We start from the raw sequence: 18,728 nt of genomic DNA on the forward strand, positions 1-18,728 counted from the left end.
GCTGTGTTAAATTAAACTGTTAGGACTTGATTTGGAAAGGCGCACACCTGTCTATATAAGACCTCACAGCTCACAGTGCATGTGAGACCAAATGAGGATCATGAGGTCAAAGGAACTAGCCAAGGAGCTCAGAGACAGAATTGTGGCAAGGCACAGATCTGGCCAAGGTTACAACAGAATTTCTGCAGTACTCAATAGGGTTGAGCGAAACGGGTCGGCAATTTTCAGAAGTCGCTGACTTTTGGCAAAGTCGGGTTTCATGAAACCCGACCCGACCCCTGTGTGGGGTCGGCCATGAAGTCGGCGATCTTCTGAATCTGGAATCGGAATTCCAATACCGATTCCCGATATGTTTAAGATATCGAGAATTGGTATCGGAATTCAGATTTAAGTGTAAAATAAAGAATTAAAATAAAAAATATCGTCATACTTACCCTCTGACGCACCCTGGTACTAACCGGGAACCTTCCTTCCTTCGAATCAGCCTTCCAGGACCTTGCGGTGATGTCGCGGTGATGTCGCGGCTTGTGATTGGTCACGCGGCCACCCATGTGACCGCTCGCGCGACCAATCACAAGCCGCGACGTCACAGCGACGTCACCGAAGGTCCTGGAAGAGTATATTCCTATTAGGTATATACTCACCCTCGGATGCGCCCTGCTTCTTTCCGGCAGCCTTCCTTCCTAAGAATCAGCCCTTCCAGGACCTTCGGTGACGTCGCGGTGACGTCGCGGCTTGTGATTGGTCGCGCGAGTGGTCACATGGGCGGCCGCGTGACCAATCACAAGCCGCGACATCACCGCGACGTCACCGCAAGGTCCTGGAAGGCTGATTCGAAGGAAGGAAGGTTCCCGGTTAGTACCAGGCCGCGTCAGAGGGTAAGTATGGCGATATTTTTTATTTTAATTCTTTATTTTACACTTAAATATGGATCCCAGAGCCTGAAGGAGAGTTTCCGCTCCTTCAGACCCTGGGAACCATTGGAAACCCAATGCACTGCATTGGGTTTCGAGTTTCGGCCGACCCCGACTTTTTTATAGGATCGGCCGATTTCACTCGACCCGACTTTTGAAAAAGTCAGGTTTCGTGAAACCCGACCCGATCCTATAAAAGTAAAGGTTGCTCATCCCTAGTACTCAAGGTTCCTAAGAACACAGTGGCCTCCATAATCCTTAAATGGAAGAAATTTTGGGCCACCAGAAGTCTTCCTAGACCTGGCTGTCCAGCCAACCTGAGCAACCGTGGGAGAAGAGCCTTGGTGAGAGAGGTAAAGAAGAACCCCAAGATCACTGTGGCTGAGCTCCAGAGATGCAGTAGGGAGATGGGAGAAAGTTCCACAAAGTCCAACTATCAATGCAGCGCTCCACCAGTTGGGCCTTTATGGCAGAGTGGCTCAATGGAAGCCTCTCCACAGTGCAATACGTATGAAAGCCCGCATGGAGTTAGCTAAAAAAAGCACATAAACTTCTCCCAGACTATGAGAAATAAGATTCTCTGGTCTGATTACACGAATGTAGACCTTTTTGGTGATAATTCTACGCAGTATGTGTGGAGAAAACCAGGCACTGCTCATCACCTGCCCAATACAATCCCAACAGTCAAGCATGGTGGTGGCAGCATCATGCTATGGGGGTGTTTTTCAGCTGCAGGGACAAGACGACTGGTTGTCATTGAAGGAAACATGAATGTAGTCAAGTACAGAGATATCCTGGATGAAAACCCCTTCCAGAGTGCTTTGGACCTCAGATTTGGCCGAAGGTTCACCTTCCAACAAGACAATGACCTTAAGAGCACAGCTAAAATAACAAAGGAGTGGCTTCAGAACAACTCTGTGACCATTCTTGACTGGCCCAGCCAGAGCACTGACCTAAACCCAATTGAGCATTTCTGGAGAGACCTGAAAATGGCTGTCCATCAACGTTCACCATCCAACCTGATGGAACTGGAGAGGATCTGCAAGGAAGAATGGCCGAGGATCCCCAAATCCAGGGGTGAAAAACATGTTGCATCATCCCCAAGAAGACTCATGTCTGTACTAGCTCAAAAGGGGCTTCTACTCAATACTGAGCATAGGTGCTGAATACTTATGACCATGTGATATTTCAATTTTTCTTTTTTAATAAATTTGCAAAAATTTCTACATTTCTGTTTTTTTTTTCAGTCAAGATGGGGTGCAGAGTGCACTTTAATGAGAAAAATAATGAACTTGTTTTTGCAGAAACAAGTTTTTGCAGAAACTTGTTTTTGCAGAACAATATTGTATCATACAATTATTAGGTTCTGTAGAAGGACGTAGATCTGGGGATTTATTATGATGGAATATAGGCTGAACTGGATGGACAAATGTCTTTTTTCGGCCTTACTAACTATGTTACTATGTTACTATGTTTGAATTTACCAAATGGCTGCAATGAAAAAGAGAGTGAAAAATTTCAAGGGGTCTGAATACTTTCCGTACCCACTGTATATTGCTATTCTGTCTATAGTGGCGGCCCGTGAAATCCTCTGGGTTTTCTGAAAAAAAAAACTCTTGGGGTATAAATCTGAATTATGTGCCTATAGCTTATACCTTATATTTGAAATATGGACTCAGTAGATCAGAAAACTAATTTAAGCCTGAAGGAGACAGAAAGTGATCTTACTTGGAATGAATCCCTCAAGATATTCAAACCACTGACGTAGAGTTGAGTCTCCCACCATGTAGATGTCTTTTCCTTTCAAGCAGGTGAGAGCATCTGAGGGCTGAGGAAAATGATGGTTCAAGCAAGATAGTGATGTCCATCTATCAGCGTAATAGAACCCAGAGGGCTGCGGAGAGTCTTGACCACGTCGGCATACAGGGAGGTTGGAGGTGAGTCCTACAAGACAATTGGATGGTATGATGGATGGACTCTGAAATCATCTCTAAAAGACAGATTTCTACTACATTTTAGGCAATATATATATATATATATATATATATTTTTGTAATCTTTTACATTTTAAAAATAACAAAAAGGAAAATTGTTATGACCTGGTGGTCAGGACAACAATGGACCTGGAGGTTAAGAGCACACGGAATGACCTGATAGTTACTGATAATAAGGATGAGCTCTGGGACGTGGGAACTCTGCTGACCGCAATCCCTAATCCTAGCACACACACTAGAAATAGCTGTGGATTGCGCCTAACGCTCCCTATGCAACTCGGCACAGCCTAAGGAACTAGCTAGCCCTAAAGATAGAAAAATAAAGCCTACCTTGCCTCAGAGAAATTCCCCAAAGGAATAGGCAGCCCCCCACATAATGACTGTGAGTAAAGATGAAAATACAAACACAGAGATTAAATAGATTTAGCAAAGTGAGGCCCGACTAACTGAACAGACCGAGGATAGGAAAGGTTGCTGTGCGGTCAGCACAAAAACCTACAAAAAGACCACGCAGAGGGCGCAAAAAGCCCCTCCGCACCGACTCACGGTGCGGAGGCGCTCCCTCTGCGTCCCAGAACTTCCAGCAAGCAAGACAGCAATAAAAATAGCAAGCTGGACAGAAAAATAGCAAACCAAAGAAAAACAAACAGGAACTTAGCTTCTGTTGGGAAGACAGGTCACAAGAACGATCCAGGAGTGAACTAGACCAATACTGGAACATTGACAGGTGGCATGGAGCAAAGATCTAAGTGGAGTTAAATAGAGCAGCCAGCTAACGAATTAACCTCGTCACCTGAGGAAGGAAACTCAGAAACACCCACCAGAGGAAGTCCATGGAACCAGCCGAAGTACCATTCATGACCACAGGAGGGAGCCTGACAACAGAATTCACAACAGAAAATAGGCTGATGCAAAAGTTTGGGCACCCTGCATGTTTAGTACCTTGTAGCACCGTCTTTTGAAAGTATCACAGTTTGTAAAAGCGTTTTGAAGCCAGACAAGAGTCTTTCAATTCTTGTTTGAGGGATTTTCATCCATTCTTCCTTGGAAAGTTCTTCCAGTTCTGTGAGATTCCTGGCTCGTCTTGCTTCCTCTGCTATTTTGAGGTCTAGCCACGAATATTCAATGATGTTCAGATCAGGGGACTGTGAGGGTCACTGTAAATCTTTCAGCTTGCGCCTTTTGTGGTAGTCTATTGTGGACTTTGACGTGTGTTTAGGTTCATTATCCATTTGTAGGAGCCATCCTGTTTAGCTTTTTTTTACAGATAGTGTTTTGTTTGCTTCATGAATTTGTTAAAATTTTATTGAATCTGTTCTTCCCTCTCCCCGTGAAATGTGCTATTGGCCACAGCACAACCCCAAAGCATGAATGATCCACCCCCATGCTTAATGGTTGTTGATAAGTTCTTTTCCTGAAATTCTGTGCTCTTTTTTCCCCACACATACCTTTGATCATTGTGGCCAAAGAGTTCTATTTTAACCCCATCGGTCCACAGGATTTGTTTTCAAGTTACTTGTTCAGATGTTCTTTTGCATATTTCTGATGCTGAATTTTATGGTGAGGATGCCGGAGAGGTTTTCTTCTGATGACTCTTCCATGAAGGCCATATTTGTGAAGGTGTCTCTGAACAGTAGAACAACGTATCACAACTCCAGTGTCTAATAAATCTTTCTGAAGATCTTTTGCAGTCAAGCAGTGGTTCTGACTTGCCTCTATAGTAATCCTATGAGCAGCACTAACTGAAGTTTTGCTTGGTCTCCAAGACCTTATCTTGACCTCCACTGTTCCTGGTGACTACCATTTCTTAATTACATTTCTAAATGAGGAAAGAGCAACTTGAAAACGCTTTGCTATGTTCTTATTGCCTTCTCCTGCTTTGTGGAACTCCACTATTTTCATTTTCAAACTACAGTAGGCAGCTGCTTAGAAGAACCCATGGCTGCTATTTTTGGCACAAGGTTAGAGGAGGCTGGGTTTTTATAAAGCTGGGAAATTTGCATCACCTGGCCTTTCCTAATGATGATAGTGAACAAGCCATAACCCTAACAGGCTAAATAAGGTCTGAAACCTTGGTCCAAGTTGTCTGAACACACAAATCTCCAGGGTGCTAAAACTTTTTCAGCAGTTCATTTTTCTATTTGTAATTTTTAAAATGTAAAAAAATGACATTTTTTCCCCCTAAAATACAAAGGAAATGCGTCATCTTTAACTGTAGGCCTTTTAGAGATCATTGCATCTTCAACTTGCTTAACTGTTCACAATAACAGTAATTTTAACCAGCGGTGCCCAAACGTTTGCGTAGTGAAGAGAGAAGATTCTCCAGCGTAGATTTTCATTAAAACACCAATTTATTGGAGACATACAGTGCTTTGCGAAAGTATTCGGCCCCCTGTTACTTTTCAACCTTTTCCCACATATCAGGCTTCAAACATAAAGATACCAAATGTAAATTTTTGGTGAAGAATCAACAACAAGTGGAACACAATTGTGAAGCTGAACGAAATTGATTGGTTTATTTTACATTTTTGTGGGAATTTCAAAAACTGAAAAGTGAGTCAGTTTCTTTGTAGCGGTTGATGGTTTTTGCCACTGCACTTGGGGACACTTTCAAAGTTTTCCCAATTTTTCGGACTGACTGACCTTCATTTCTTAAAGTAATGATGGCCACTCGTTTTTCTTTACTTAGCTGCTTTTTTTCTTGCCATAATACAAATTCTAACAGTCTATTCAGTAGGACTATCAGCTGTGTATCCACCAGACTTCTGCTCAACACAACTGAGGGTCCCAACCCCATTTATAAGGCAAGAAATCCCACATATTAAACCAGACAGGGCACACCTGTGAAGTGAAAACCATTCCCGGTGACTGCCTCTTGAAACTCATCAAGAGAATGCCAAGAGTGTGCAAAGCAGTCATCAAAGCAAAAGGTGGCGACTTTGAAGAACCTAGAATATAAGATATATTTTTCAGTTGTTTCACACTTTTTTGTTAAGTCTATAATTCCACATGTGTTAATTCATAGTTTTGATGCCTTCAGTGTGAATTTACAATTTTCATAGTCATGAAAATACAGAAAAATCTTTAAATGAGAAGGTGTGTACCATTTTTTGATCTGTACTTTATAACATGCATACAGTACAGACAACACATACATATAGACATACAGTACATATAACACAGAGTACATACTCATCATCACCTTGTCACCTTGATCCCCGAAGCCGTTGTCACCTGTAAAAAATATTAAAATAATAAACAAACACTATACTCCCTGATCCACAGATATCCAATTAAAACGAGTGTCCCACGACGATCTTCTGTGGAGAGCAGCAGCATTGTCTGATGTGACCGCTCTCCAGGGGCTCCAGGAATACAATGACGGAAGGTATCCTCCCGCACTGTATTCCTCCGCCCCTGTGAGAAATAGTCCCTAGTCTCACTTCTGGCACTGCTGTGTGGGAAAATTCCCACGCAGCTTTGCCATAAAGTGAGACCCTGAACTGAGGTAACCTCTTCAGTTATACACTGCAGGAGCCATTGTCTCCTGTCAGTGTGTCACTGAAGGCCCTATTGAGCAGTGACATCACCTGATGTCACTGTTCTATAGGGGAGATCGTCGTGGGAGACTCGTAATTAATTGGACTATGGCGGACAGGTAGTATACGGTTGGGTTTTTTTTTTTTTGCAGGCGATCGAGTATGGTAAGTATGGTTAAATTAAGAATATTAAAATACATTTTTCTGGCTGTGTCTTTTTCTTTTTTAACCCTTTCACTACTATAGGATTAGTAATGGATAGGCGTATTAATGACGCCTTTCCATTATTATCCAGCCTTAATGTTAACTTACAAATAGCAAGGTGACATTAACCCCTTATTACCCCATATCCCACTGCTACAGGGGACTGGGAAGAGAGGGGCTAAGTGCCGGAATTGGCGCATCTTAATGATGCGCCATTTAATGGGGCGGTTGCGGGCTGGGATTTGTAGCCGGGGGGGCAAATGTCCATGGCCCCTCTCTAGGCTATGAATATCAGCCCGCAGTTGTCTGCATAGCCTTTCTGGCTATAAAATATAGGGGGACCCCATGTCATTTTTTGGGGGGTCCCCCTATTTTAATAGCCAGTAAAGGCTAAATATACAGCTGCGGGCTGATATTCATAGCCTGGGAAGATCCATGAGTATTAACCCCTTCCCAGGCTACAAATATTGGCCCCCAGCTGTCAGCTTTCCCTCTCTGGTGCAGAAAATTGCGCGGGAGCCCACGCCATTTTTTTCCATTTTTTTATGTTCATTAATCAACATTGGCCTTGCTATTATATATCTATGGATAAATCTATATATCTATACATGGATATCCATGGATCTATATATAGATATATCTATAGATATAACTATGGATATATCTATAGATATATCTATGGCTATAACTATGGCTATATCTAACTATAGATATATTTATAGATAGATATATCTATAGATAGATATATCTATAGACACGTAGATATATCTATCCATAGATCTATCTGGCTACTTTCACACATCAGGTTTTTGCCGTCAGGCACAATCTGGCGAGTATTGAAAAAAACGGATCCGGTTTTTTTTTTGCCAGATCTGTTTTTTCTCATTTATATTGATTGATGTTTCATCCGGTTTTTGCAGAGGAACGTTTTTTTCTGTCCGGCGAAAAAAACGCACAGCGACGGATCCGGCGAAAAACGTATGAAACTGAGATGCAAAATGATGAATCCGGCCTCCGAATCCGGTTTTTCATGCATGTTTCATCCAAATCATGCACATTTTACATTTGCTCTATCTTTTTTAAAAAACGGATCAGTTGCATCAGTTTTTCACTATTTGCAAAGGATCCGTTTTTTCAAAAGTTCGCCGGATCCTGCCTGACGGAAACAAACGGATGTGTGACAGTCGCCTAACTATCCATATATCTATCTACATCTATCCATCTCATTCCTTCTATCTATCATCTAACTATCTCAGGCTGGCGTCACACTTGGCATAGGAAAATACGGTCCGTTTTTTACTGGCGCAAAATGCAGAAATGTTCCCAAAACAGTGCTCCGTATGTAATCCGTTGGCAAGGTTGACAAGACTTTTATTGGTGGATTTTTTGCGCAATACGCTGACAAACGCAGCATGCTGCGATTTTTTACGCCTGTAAAATACGGCTGCGAAATATACGGCAGATAGGAGCCGCTCCATAGACAAACATTGGTCCGTGTGCAATGCGTTGTTTTTGAGCCTCTCATACGTCCGTAAAACTCTCTAGTGTGACGTCGGCCTCATTCCTTCTATCTATCTATCTATCTATCTATCTATCTATCTATCTATCTATCTATCTATCTATCTATCTACCTATCTATCTCATTCCTTCTATCTATCATCTATCTATCTATCTATCATTCATCTATCTATCTATCTATCTATCTATCTATCTATCTATCTATCTATCATCTATCTCTCTCATTCCTTCTATCTATCTATCTATCTATTATCTATCTATCTATCTATCTACAGTATCTATCTATCTATCTATCTATCTACCTATCTATCTCTCTCATTCCTTCTATCTATCTACAGTATCTATCATCTATCTATTATCTATCTATCTGTTATCTATCTATTATCTATCTATCATCTATCTATCTATCTATCTATCTATCTATCTATCTATCTATCTATCTATTATCTATCTATCTATTATCTATCTATCTATCTATCTATCTATCTATTATCTATCTATCTATCTATCTATCTATCTATATATTATCTATCTATCTATCTATCTATCTATCTATCATCTATCTATCTATTATCTATATATCTATTATCTATCTATCTATCTATCTATCTATTATCTATCTATCTATCTACATATATTATATATCTATCTATCTATCTATCAAATTCAAATTCAAATTCAAATGAGCTTTATTGGCAGGACTAAGTACATGTTAGCATTGCCAAAGCATATGGTAAAAATACGGGGGTGGGGGAGGGGAGGCATATAGAGGTCCAGGGAATATCAGATTCCTTTTAGAGGATAGGGGATGTTTCCAGGGTGGGGTATAGGAGTCCATGACATATCAGGCTCTTTAGTGGGGGGATAGGGACATGTCCAGGGTGGGGTATAGGAGTCCATGACATATCAGGCTCTATAGTCGGGGGATAGGGATATGTCCAGTGTTGGGGTACAGGAGTCCATGACACATCAGGCTCTTTAGTCGGGGGATGGGGACGTTTCCAGGGTGGGGTATAGGAGTCCATGACATATCAGGCTCTTTAGTCGGGGGATAGGGACATGTCCAGGGTGGGGTATAGGAGTCCATGACATATCGGGCTCTTTAGTCGGGGGATAGGGATATGTCCAGTGTTGGGGTACGGGAGTCCATGACATATCAGGCTCCTCTTAATCTGTGGCAGGCACTGACATATTCCGCTGCTACGGCCGCTGCACTTTCCTCTTCCTCAGTATTATCGGCAGTTTCTCTTCCTCCTCCTTGGAGGTGAAGTCTGGGAGGAGATCAGTCTCTTGAAGTGAGTGTCCCTCACTGCGGAGTATTTGGGGCACCTCAGCAGGAAGTGGGCCTCTTCCTCCACGGCCTCCTGGTCTCACTGCTGGCAGAGTCTGCTCTCTCGGGGCTTGTAGTTCTGTCGGTGCCACCCGGATTCGATGAGTAGGCTGTGGGCGCTTAGTCTGTACCGGCTCAGGATCTGTCGATCTTTGGGGTTTTCTAGTTTCTCTAGATATGGGGCCAGTTTGTACTCCCTCTGTAGATTCCGGTATATTGTCAGTTTCTGGGATTTGTTTATGTCGTTCCTCCAGATGCTGAGATATTCCTCTTTGACTTTGTGTACCATCTTCTGGATTTCACCTTTTGTCAGGCCATGGAGGTTGATGGCTTGGTCAGACTGGCTTTGGGTACTTTTCCTTGGGAGGCTTCCTGAGGCTTCCTGGTGTAGGAAGGCTTTGTGATGGTAGGAGCTGGGACTGCTACTTTGTAGATGAGCCTTGAATGACAGCGCCTTCTTCTTTATTGCGATGTGTAGTGGGAATCTGCCCAGCTCTGCTCGGCAGGCGTTATTTGATGTGCTCCGATGGACTTGGAGAAGATGCTTGCAGAACTCTAGGTGGAATATTTCTGTCGGCCCAGCGTCCCACTTTGACCAGTTTGGGTATGAGACTGATATCTATCTATCTATCTATCTATCTATCTATCTATCTATCTATCTATCTATCGATCTATCTATCTATCTATCTATCTATCTATCTATCTATCTATCTATCTATCTATCTATCATCTATCTATTATCTATCTATCTATCTATCTATCTATCTATCTATCATCTATCTATTATCTATCTATCTATATATCTATCTATCTATCTATCTATCATCTATCTATTTATTATCTATCTATCTATCTATCTATCTATCTATCTATCTATCTATTTCCTTCTATCTATCTATTATCTATCTATCTACCTATCTATCTATCTATCTATCTATCTATCTATCTATCTATCTATTATCTATCTATCTATCTATCTATCTATATATCTATCTATCATCTATCTATCTATTATCTATCTATCTATCTATCTATCTATCTATATATCTATCTATCATCTATCTATCTATTATCTATCTATCTATCTATCTATCTATCATCTATCTATCTATCTATCATCTATCTATCTATTTCCTTCTATCTATCTATTATCTATCTATCTATCTATCTATCTATCATCTATCTATCTATTATCTATCTATATATCTATCTATTATCTATCTATTATCTATCTATCTATCATCTATCTATTATCTATCTATTATCTATTATCTATCTATTATCTATCTATCTATCTATTATCTATCTATCATCTATCTATCTATTATCTATCTATCATCTATCTATTATCTATCTATCTATCTATCTATCTATTTATCATCTATCTATCTATCTATCTATCTATCATCTATCTATTTCCTTCTATCTATCTATTATCTATCTATCTATCTATCTATCATCTATCTATCTATTATCTATCTATCTATATATCTATCTATCATCTATCTATTATCTATCTATCTATCATCTGTCTATCTATCTATCTATCTATCTATTATCTATCTATCATCTATCTATTATCTATCTATCATCTATCTATTATCTATCTATCATCTATCTATTATCTATCTATCATCTGTCTATCTATCTATCTATCTATCTATCTATCTATCTATCTATCTATCTATCTATTATCTATCTATCTATCATCTATCTATTATCTATCTATCTATCTATCTATCTATCTATCTATCTATCTATCTATCTATCTATCTATCTATCTATTATCTATCTATCATCTATCTATTATCTATCTATTATCTATCTATTATCTATCTATATCTATGCATCTATCTATATCTATCTATCTATCTATCTATCTATCTATCATCTATCTATTATCTATCATCTATGTATGTGTAATGGAGTGTGGGTTGGACAAGAAGTGACATCACAAACCTTTTTTTTATTCAATAATAGATCTTTATTTAGCTTTCAAAAACGCATACAAACCCCGCATGGAAAAAATGGATCAAAAACGCACCAAATCCGCACCTGCGTTTCTGGCAAGAGAGGGAAGAATCTGCACAGGAAATTCCACAGAAAAATCTGCAATGTGTGCACGTACCCTAAACCTTCTTTTTGGATCTATGGAGCATCCCACATACTGAAGTCTGCAGGTAACACATTCCACCAGATAAACGACTCCCTCGGAATCACAATTCATATATGTTTGAATGGGATATGTAATGCCCGTCACCCTGGAAGTAAAACTATTCGTTTTTTTTAACACATTTTGCAAGGATGATGTCCACATCCTTTACATCCTTTATACGTTAACCACATTTTATTTTTTGTTGCTGTCAAGTTACTGCTAAAAAAAAAGACTTGCAGATAAAACGTCTCGTAAAGAAGGAGCTCTTTTAGCTAAATAACGAACGCGGCATTATTTAGAATATGTGCAAGTTGAGGATCATTCTGCAAGAGAGGAACATATTTCTTAATAATTTTAATCATTTCATCATATTGGGAACTAAAATTAGAAGACAAATGTATCATAAATGAGGCACATATAGTATCCTGGGAATTAGAACTGCTGAATTGACTCTTCTTATTTTTATTACTATTTTTACTTTTTTTATTATTATTATTCTTAACAACTTTTTTTAGAGGAAAAATCTGGATCAATATCATTATTAGACAAGAGTGTATCTCTATCAATTTTATTAACGGCTTTTTTTTGCTTTAGATAAGATCCAGTCCGCATATCCTCTTTCTTTATGCCTATATGTTGCTAGGTCAGCTTCTCTGAGCTGCAATTTCTTTTCAGCCTAATCAATTCACCCAATGGTATGTTTTTAATGACGTGTTTAGGGTGAGCCTCCAAAATGGAGTTTGCTATCAGTGGATATTACTAAAAGTGGAAATTACTACCTTATTCGGAGTATTGTCCACCGAAAGAGAAATGTCTAAATAATTAATAGAAATTTTTGATGAAGTAAAAGTGAAAGACAGGTTAAATTTATTATTATTTATGTAGCTGATGAAATCGGTGACCACTGAAATGTCACCTTTCCAAATCAGTACCAGATCGTCAATATATTGGCCAAAGCAAACTATATTATCAATGAAAGGATTATTATCATTGAAGATGTATCTTTCCTCCCACACCGCTACCGTGATATTTGCTAATGAAGGGGAACGCTTGCCTCCCATACTGACACCCTGTTTTTGAATAAAAAAATGAACCATCAAAAGAAAAATAGTTATGAGTAAGTAAAAAAGAAACCACATCCAAAAGGAATGATTGGATCTCCTCCTTAGGCTTGTCCCACACGTCCAGATAATTCCGGTACCGGAAAAATCGGTACCGGAGTTATCTGTGTCCGTGTGGTCACGTGGCACATCAGTGTGGCACACGTGCGGCAGCCGTGTGCCGTCCGTGTGCCGACTGGGTACCACATGGACCATGTAGGAGACAGAGCTAGAGTTAAGCGCTGTCCCCTGCTTTGGGTGCTGAATCCAGAATTCATTCCTTCTTCCGTTCGCTGGAGAGAAAGAATGAAAAATCAGGGTTTTTTTTTGTGTGTGTGTGTTTAAAATAAAGTTCCCGGTCATCTCCCGCCTCCCTTCCCCTGTGCGCCCGCCCGCTGGCATTAAAATACTTACCCAGCTCCCTCGATGCTTCCTATCAGCGTCGCTGCTTGTCCTGTATGCGCGGTCACGTGGTGCCGCACATTACAGTGATGAATATGCGGCTCCACCTCTATGGGCCGGCCTTATAGGAACTATATTTATTCTGAAAATATGACAAGCTGGATAAAATAGTGTTATGCGGGATGGAGGGGTAGAGACCCACCACGTCACAAGTTACCCAAGAATATCGGGAAAACCACTGAAAACCGTCTAATGTAGAAATGATCATTTTTGTATCTCTGATATATCCAGGAAGATTAATAACTTGTTCTTGTAAATAATGATCGACCCATTCCCCCAGATTTTCAGTAAGTGAACCTATACCAGAAATGATAGCCCTGAAAGGAGGAAAAATGTTTTTTTTATGAATCTTGGGAAATGCATGATAAATGGGAGTAACTGGGTTAGGGTTACTGCCATCCCATGATTCAATAATTTGCCAAGATGATCATGAAATTCCACTGTAGGGTCGCAGGGGAGTTGGGTGTAAGTTATAGAATCATTAAGAAGGCAAAGATTTTCGGAATAATAAAGTCCTGCGTTAAGGATGACCACTGCTCCACCCTTGTCAGCCTGTCTCGCCAATAAATCGTTATTAGCACATAAATCATTCACAGCTTGTCTTTCTAAAGCAGTTAAATTGTCCTAAATATTGTCAGAATTATTGTCCAATTTCATTAAATCTCTTTCTACCAGTTCCTGAAAAGTATCTAAGACTGATGGTCTACATCGTATAGGGTACAACAATGTATTCGACATATGAAAATTGCTATTCATAATACAGTCTTTTCCCAAAGAATATGATTGAAGATCACGTAGTGTAGAATAATTCATTAGTTCCTGAAAAGAAAAATTTCCTTGTGGAAAAATGTTCTGAGTGGATTTTTCCAAATAATTAGAACACTGCGCTATTTCAGTAGAGGCAAAATTATTATCAAAATGGGATTTCAAAGTCAAATTCCTCGCGAATCTAAGTGTTCTAAAAATATTTTTTTTACCGGACAAAAACAGAGTCCTTTCCCCAATAAAGTCAATTGAGCTTCGGAGAGACTGTAACTTGAAAGGTTCCAGACAGGATATTTTAAAATTTCCTCCTGTTCCTGAGAGGATATCCTCTTGGGTTTATGCTTCCTCCCCGCTCTCCTCCATCGTTTTTTGGCTTATAAGTAGCACTAGACGCTGGCCTATCTTTGTGTGTCTCACTGTGCCTATTGGAGCCAAAAGACCAGTGGCGTAGGTAGGGGGGTGCGGGGGGGGCGGTCCGCCCCGGGCGGCACAATGCGGGGGGCGGCCGGCGCTGCAGGAGCAAAGAAAAAAAAAAAAAAGACGACCCTTTAAATCTTCGGGCGGCGCCGTCCGCCGCCACGACCAGGCTCCCCCCGCCCCCCGCTCTATACTCACCTCTCCTGGTTCCTGCGGCGCCGGCAGCTACAGTGTCCTCTGACTCTGCGACGTCTCAGAGCAGAGGGCGCGATGACGTCACTACTGTGCGCGCCGCTCTGCCTCTCTGTCCTGAGCGTCGCAGAGCCGGAGAGACGCTGACTGCACCGGACCTGCGCTAGGAACGGGAGAGGTGAGGATTTTACTTTTTTTTTTTTCTTTATGTCTGACTCTGGGGGCAATGCTGGAGACCATTGGGCAGATTGCTGGACACACCGGGGCAATACTGGAGACCATGGGGCAGATTGCTGGACACACTGGGGCAATACTGGAGACCATGGGGCAGATTGCTGGACACACTGGGGCAATACTGGAGACCATGGGGCAGATTGCTGGACACACTGGGGCAATACTGGAGACCATGGGGCAGATTGCTGGACACACTGGGGCAATACTGGAGACCATGGGGCAGATTGCTGGACACACTGGGGCAATACTGGAGACCATGGGGCAGATTGCTGGACACACTGGGGCAATACTGGAGACCATGGGGCAGATTGCTGGACACACTGGGGCAATACTGGAGACCATGGGGCAGATTGCTGGACACACTGGGGCAATACTGGAGACCATGGGGCAGATTGCTGGACACACTGGGGCAATACTGGAGACCATGGGGCAGAATGCTGGACACATTGGGGCAATACTGGAGACCATGGGGCAGAATGCTGGACACACCGGGGCAATACTGGAGACCATGGGGCAGATTGCTGGACACACTGGGGCAATACTGGAGACCATGGGGCAGAATGCTGGACACACCGGGGCAATACTGGAGACCATGGGGCAGATTGCTGGACACACTGGGGCAATACTGAAGACCATGGGGCAGAATGCTGGACACACTGGGGCAATACTGGAGACCATGGGGCAGAATGCTGGACACACTGGGGCAGATTGCTGGACACACTGGGGGTAATATGCTGGACACACTGGGGGTAATATGCTGGACACAATGGGGGTAATATGCTGGACACACTGGGGCAGATTGCTGGACAACATGGGGGTAATATGCTGGACACACTGGGGCAGATTGCTGGACACACTGGGGGCAGGACTTGGGGCATGATTGGAGACATGGGGCATGATTGGAGACACGGGGCAGAATTGGATCATGGGGCAGGACGGATACGATCGAGGCTGGTGGGGCAGGATGGGGAGATCATATGGGGCAGGATGGGGAGATCATATGGTGTAGAATGGATAGTCATGAGGGCAGGATACGAGAACATATGGCTGGAGCCAGGAATGAGATAAATGGGGCCAGGGTGGGGAATAGTGTTACCATAGGGGCTAATTAAGGGATATTATTACTGCAGTGATGTATTTATTTTATTTTTTGAGTATACTGTTTTAAATGGGGGGGCGGTACTGTTATTGTGCAGAGTGACACTATATCGCCTTTTTGTCTTCATGTGGTGTAATGTAGAAGTTGTGAAAAATTAAGTAATGTGTTCTGCAAGCGGAGCTCGAGATAACTGTGTTATTTCCTGCAGAAACGAGTCCTGGCTGGAAGGAATGATGGCTGTCTGTGCTGGATGAAAGATGAAGGACTTCACCTAGAGACGTCACTGGTGAGTGAGTGTTACCTATACACTGACACTATACACTGTATACTATATACAGAGGTCCTGTGTACAATGTCACCAGTGATCTCTGTATTACCTCTACACAGACACTGCATACTAAGTACAGATCTCCTGTGAATACTGGCACTTATGGTGATAGTATTGTGTTGTTTTTTTTTTATTACTGATCAGTATTGTACTATTCAGTCACTATGTGGTGGTAATATGTGGTCTGGAAATGGTGTTGTGGTATTTGTCCCTTGTATGTAGTATTATTCGGTCACTATGTGGTCTGGTCACTGTGTGGTGGTATTAAGTCACAGGTTTGGCATGTGGGGGTGACACCATTAGGCCCAGTTTAAGTTCTACAAAACAGGAAAACCATTTTTGGTAACCTTTGTGTGTATTGAGCCGGGGGAGGGGGGGGGGGGGGGCGCCAAACTCGGGAACAGCCCCGGGCGGCAAAAGCTCTAGCTACGCCTCTGCAAAAGACGTATCCGAAAAATCTTCTGAGGTATTAAAATTAGAGCTTGAGGAGCCCATAGACTCATGAGACTTGGTGAAGCTGACTCTCCGACCTTTATGATGGAAATTGGAGAAGCCATGCTGAGTGCGTTTATTGCCTCCTCTCCATGAACGGAATGTCTATACCTGGTTAAGTTCATAGCCCCGTTTATCTCTTTCAAACTTGTCACGTTTGATGTCAGCAACATATTCCTCTAATTTGAGTAAATTCTTTTCCATTTTCTGATTAAATGTATTAAAGTCCTCCAAGTTATTATATTTATTCAGTGAACTATGGATTTTAGTGATATTATCCTTAACTAGATTAGTCATTAGTTCCATTAACTTAAGTGAACATTGTGATAATATTTGTTCCCATTCTAGTGTAAACTTATCAGTGTAAGAAAATGTAGGTTTCTTATTGATCCTCAACCCTCTGGGTATAAGGCTCTTAGCCAAGAAAGATTTAAGGGAGGTCATGTCCCATCAAAACCTGGTCTCTTTACTCTTGCGGTTTTCCAAATTTGTAAAAAGGTCCTCTACGGACTCAACTGAGGAAACGCCATTGCTTCGAAGATTGTCAGCTCACCAGTCTCAAACGAAGTCCAGTGTGTGTCCACTCACGGAGCCGCCCAGATCAGAGACATAGTCCAAAGCCAATAGTGAAGAGAGAAGATTCTCCAGCTCAGATTTTCATTAAAACATCAATTTATTGGAGACATATTTAAAACCAAAATTAGATTATATGCAACATAGAAATGGGGTCCCTGGTGGTCCAAACAGACGCGTTTCGACCATTCAGGTCTTATTCATGGTTTAAAGACAGACCCATATCGCTGGTATTAAATACAAAAAGGACATACAAAAGCAGGTGCATTAATTAAAAATATCAGGGGAGCAATCAAAGACTCTCCAAACAATTAACCATAATGAAACCACATGAGTAAAGATTCAAACTTTTGAAATAGTGAAACGGTAACTGAGCAAAAACCGCAATAATAAAACCTGTGGGCATCATAACAATGGTGGTAAATTAATTAGTAAGAAAACCTTCTGGGAATACTGGAATTAATTAGGACTAACGAAAAAAATCACAAAAAATTAATTCTTGCAGAATACATATCTTTAGAAAAATTAGTTCATCAAGCTGCAATATAAGATCCAGCCGTTTATTTAAACCTAGCGGCACTCTTGACTGTAGTCTAAATATCCAGAAGGATCCACGGTTTAACAGGGTCAGTGGAGGGCTTCATCTCTGCTTCTTCGGTAGTCTACGGTAGTGGAGGGCTTCATCTCTGCTTCTTCGGTAGTCTATGGTAGTGGAGGGCTTCATCTCTGCTTCTTCGGTAGTTTATGGTAGTGGAAGGCTTCACGTCTGCTTCTTCGGTAGTTTATGGTAGTGGAGGGCTTCATGTCTGCTTCTTCGGTAGTCTATGGTAGTGGAGGGCTTCACGTCTGCTTCTTCGGTAGTCTATGGTAGTGGAGGGCTTCATGTCTGCTTCTTCGGTAGTCTATGGTAGTGGAGGGCTTCACGTCTGCTTCTTCGGTAGTCTACGGTAGTGGAGGGCTTCATCTCTGCTTCTTCGGTAGTCTATGGTAGTGGAGGGCTTCACGTCTGCTTCTTCGGTAGTCTATGGTAGTGAAGGGCTTCATGTCTGCATCTTCGGTAGTCTATGGTAGTGGAGGGCTTCATGTCTGCTTCTTCGGAAGTTTATGGTAGTGGAGGGCTTCATGTCTGCTTCTTTGGTAGTCTATGGTAGTGGAGGGCTTCATGTCTGCTTCTTCGGTAGTCTATGGTAGTGGAGGGCTTCACGTCTGCTTCTTCGGTAGTCTATGGTAGTGAAGGGCTTCATGTCCACTTCTTCGGTAGTCTATGGTCGTGGAGGGCTTTATGCAAGCTTTCTTAGCAGACTATGATAGTGGGACTTCATGCATGCTACCTTAGTGGACTGTAGTAGTGGAGGACTTCATGCAAGTTTCCTGTGGACTGTGGTAATGGAGGGCTTTATCTAAGTTTCCTT

At 41.7% G+C, this 18,728-nt stretch overlaps 1 protein-coding gene across 1 annotated transcript in view; it reads right to left on the reverse strand.

Annotated features, from left to right (window-relative positions):
* The window catches only part of LOC138674688 (NXPE family member 3-like), a 50,275-nt gene that overhangs the window by 15,500 nt on the left and 16,047 nt on the right, over positions 1 to 18,728 (reverse strand). Inside the window, exon 4 of the mRNA XM_069762504.1 lies at positions 2,643 to 2,858. Within this exon, the coding sequence (XP_069618605.1) occupies positions 2,643 to 2,858 (216 nt within the window). The remainder of the gene's footprint in view (positions 1 to 2,642; positions 2,859 to 18,728) is intronic.

Source organism: Ranitomeya imitator, chromosome 4 (assembly GCF_032444005.1).
Source record: "Ranitomeya imitator isolate aRanImi1 chromosome 4, aRanImi1.pri, whole genome shotgun sequence".
NCBI classification, from domain to species: domain Eukaryota; kingdom Metazoa; phylum Chordata; class Amphibia; order Anura; family Dendrobatidae; genus Ranitomeya; species Ranitomeya imitator.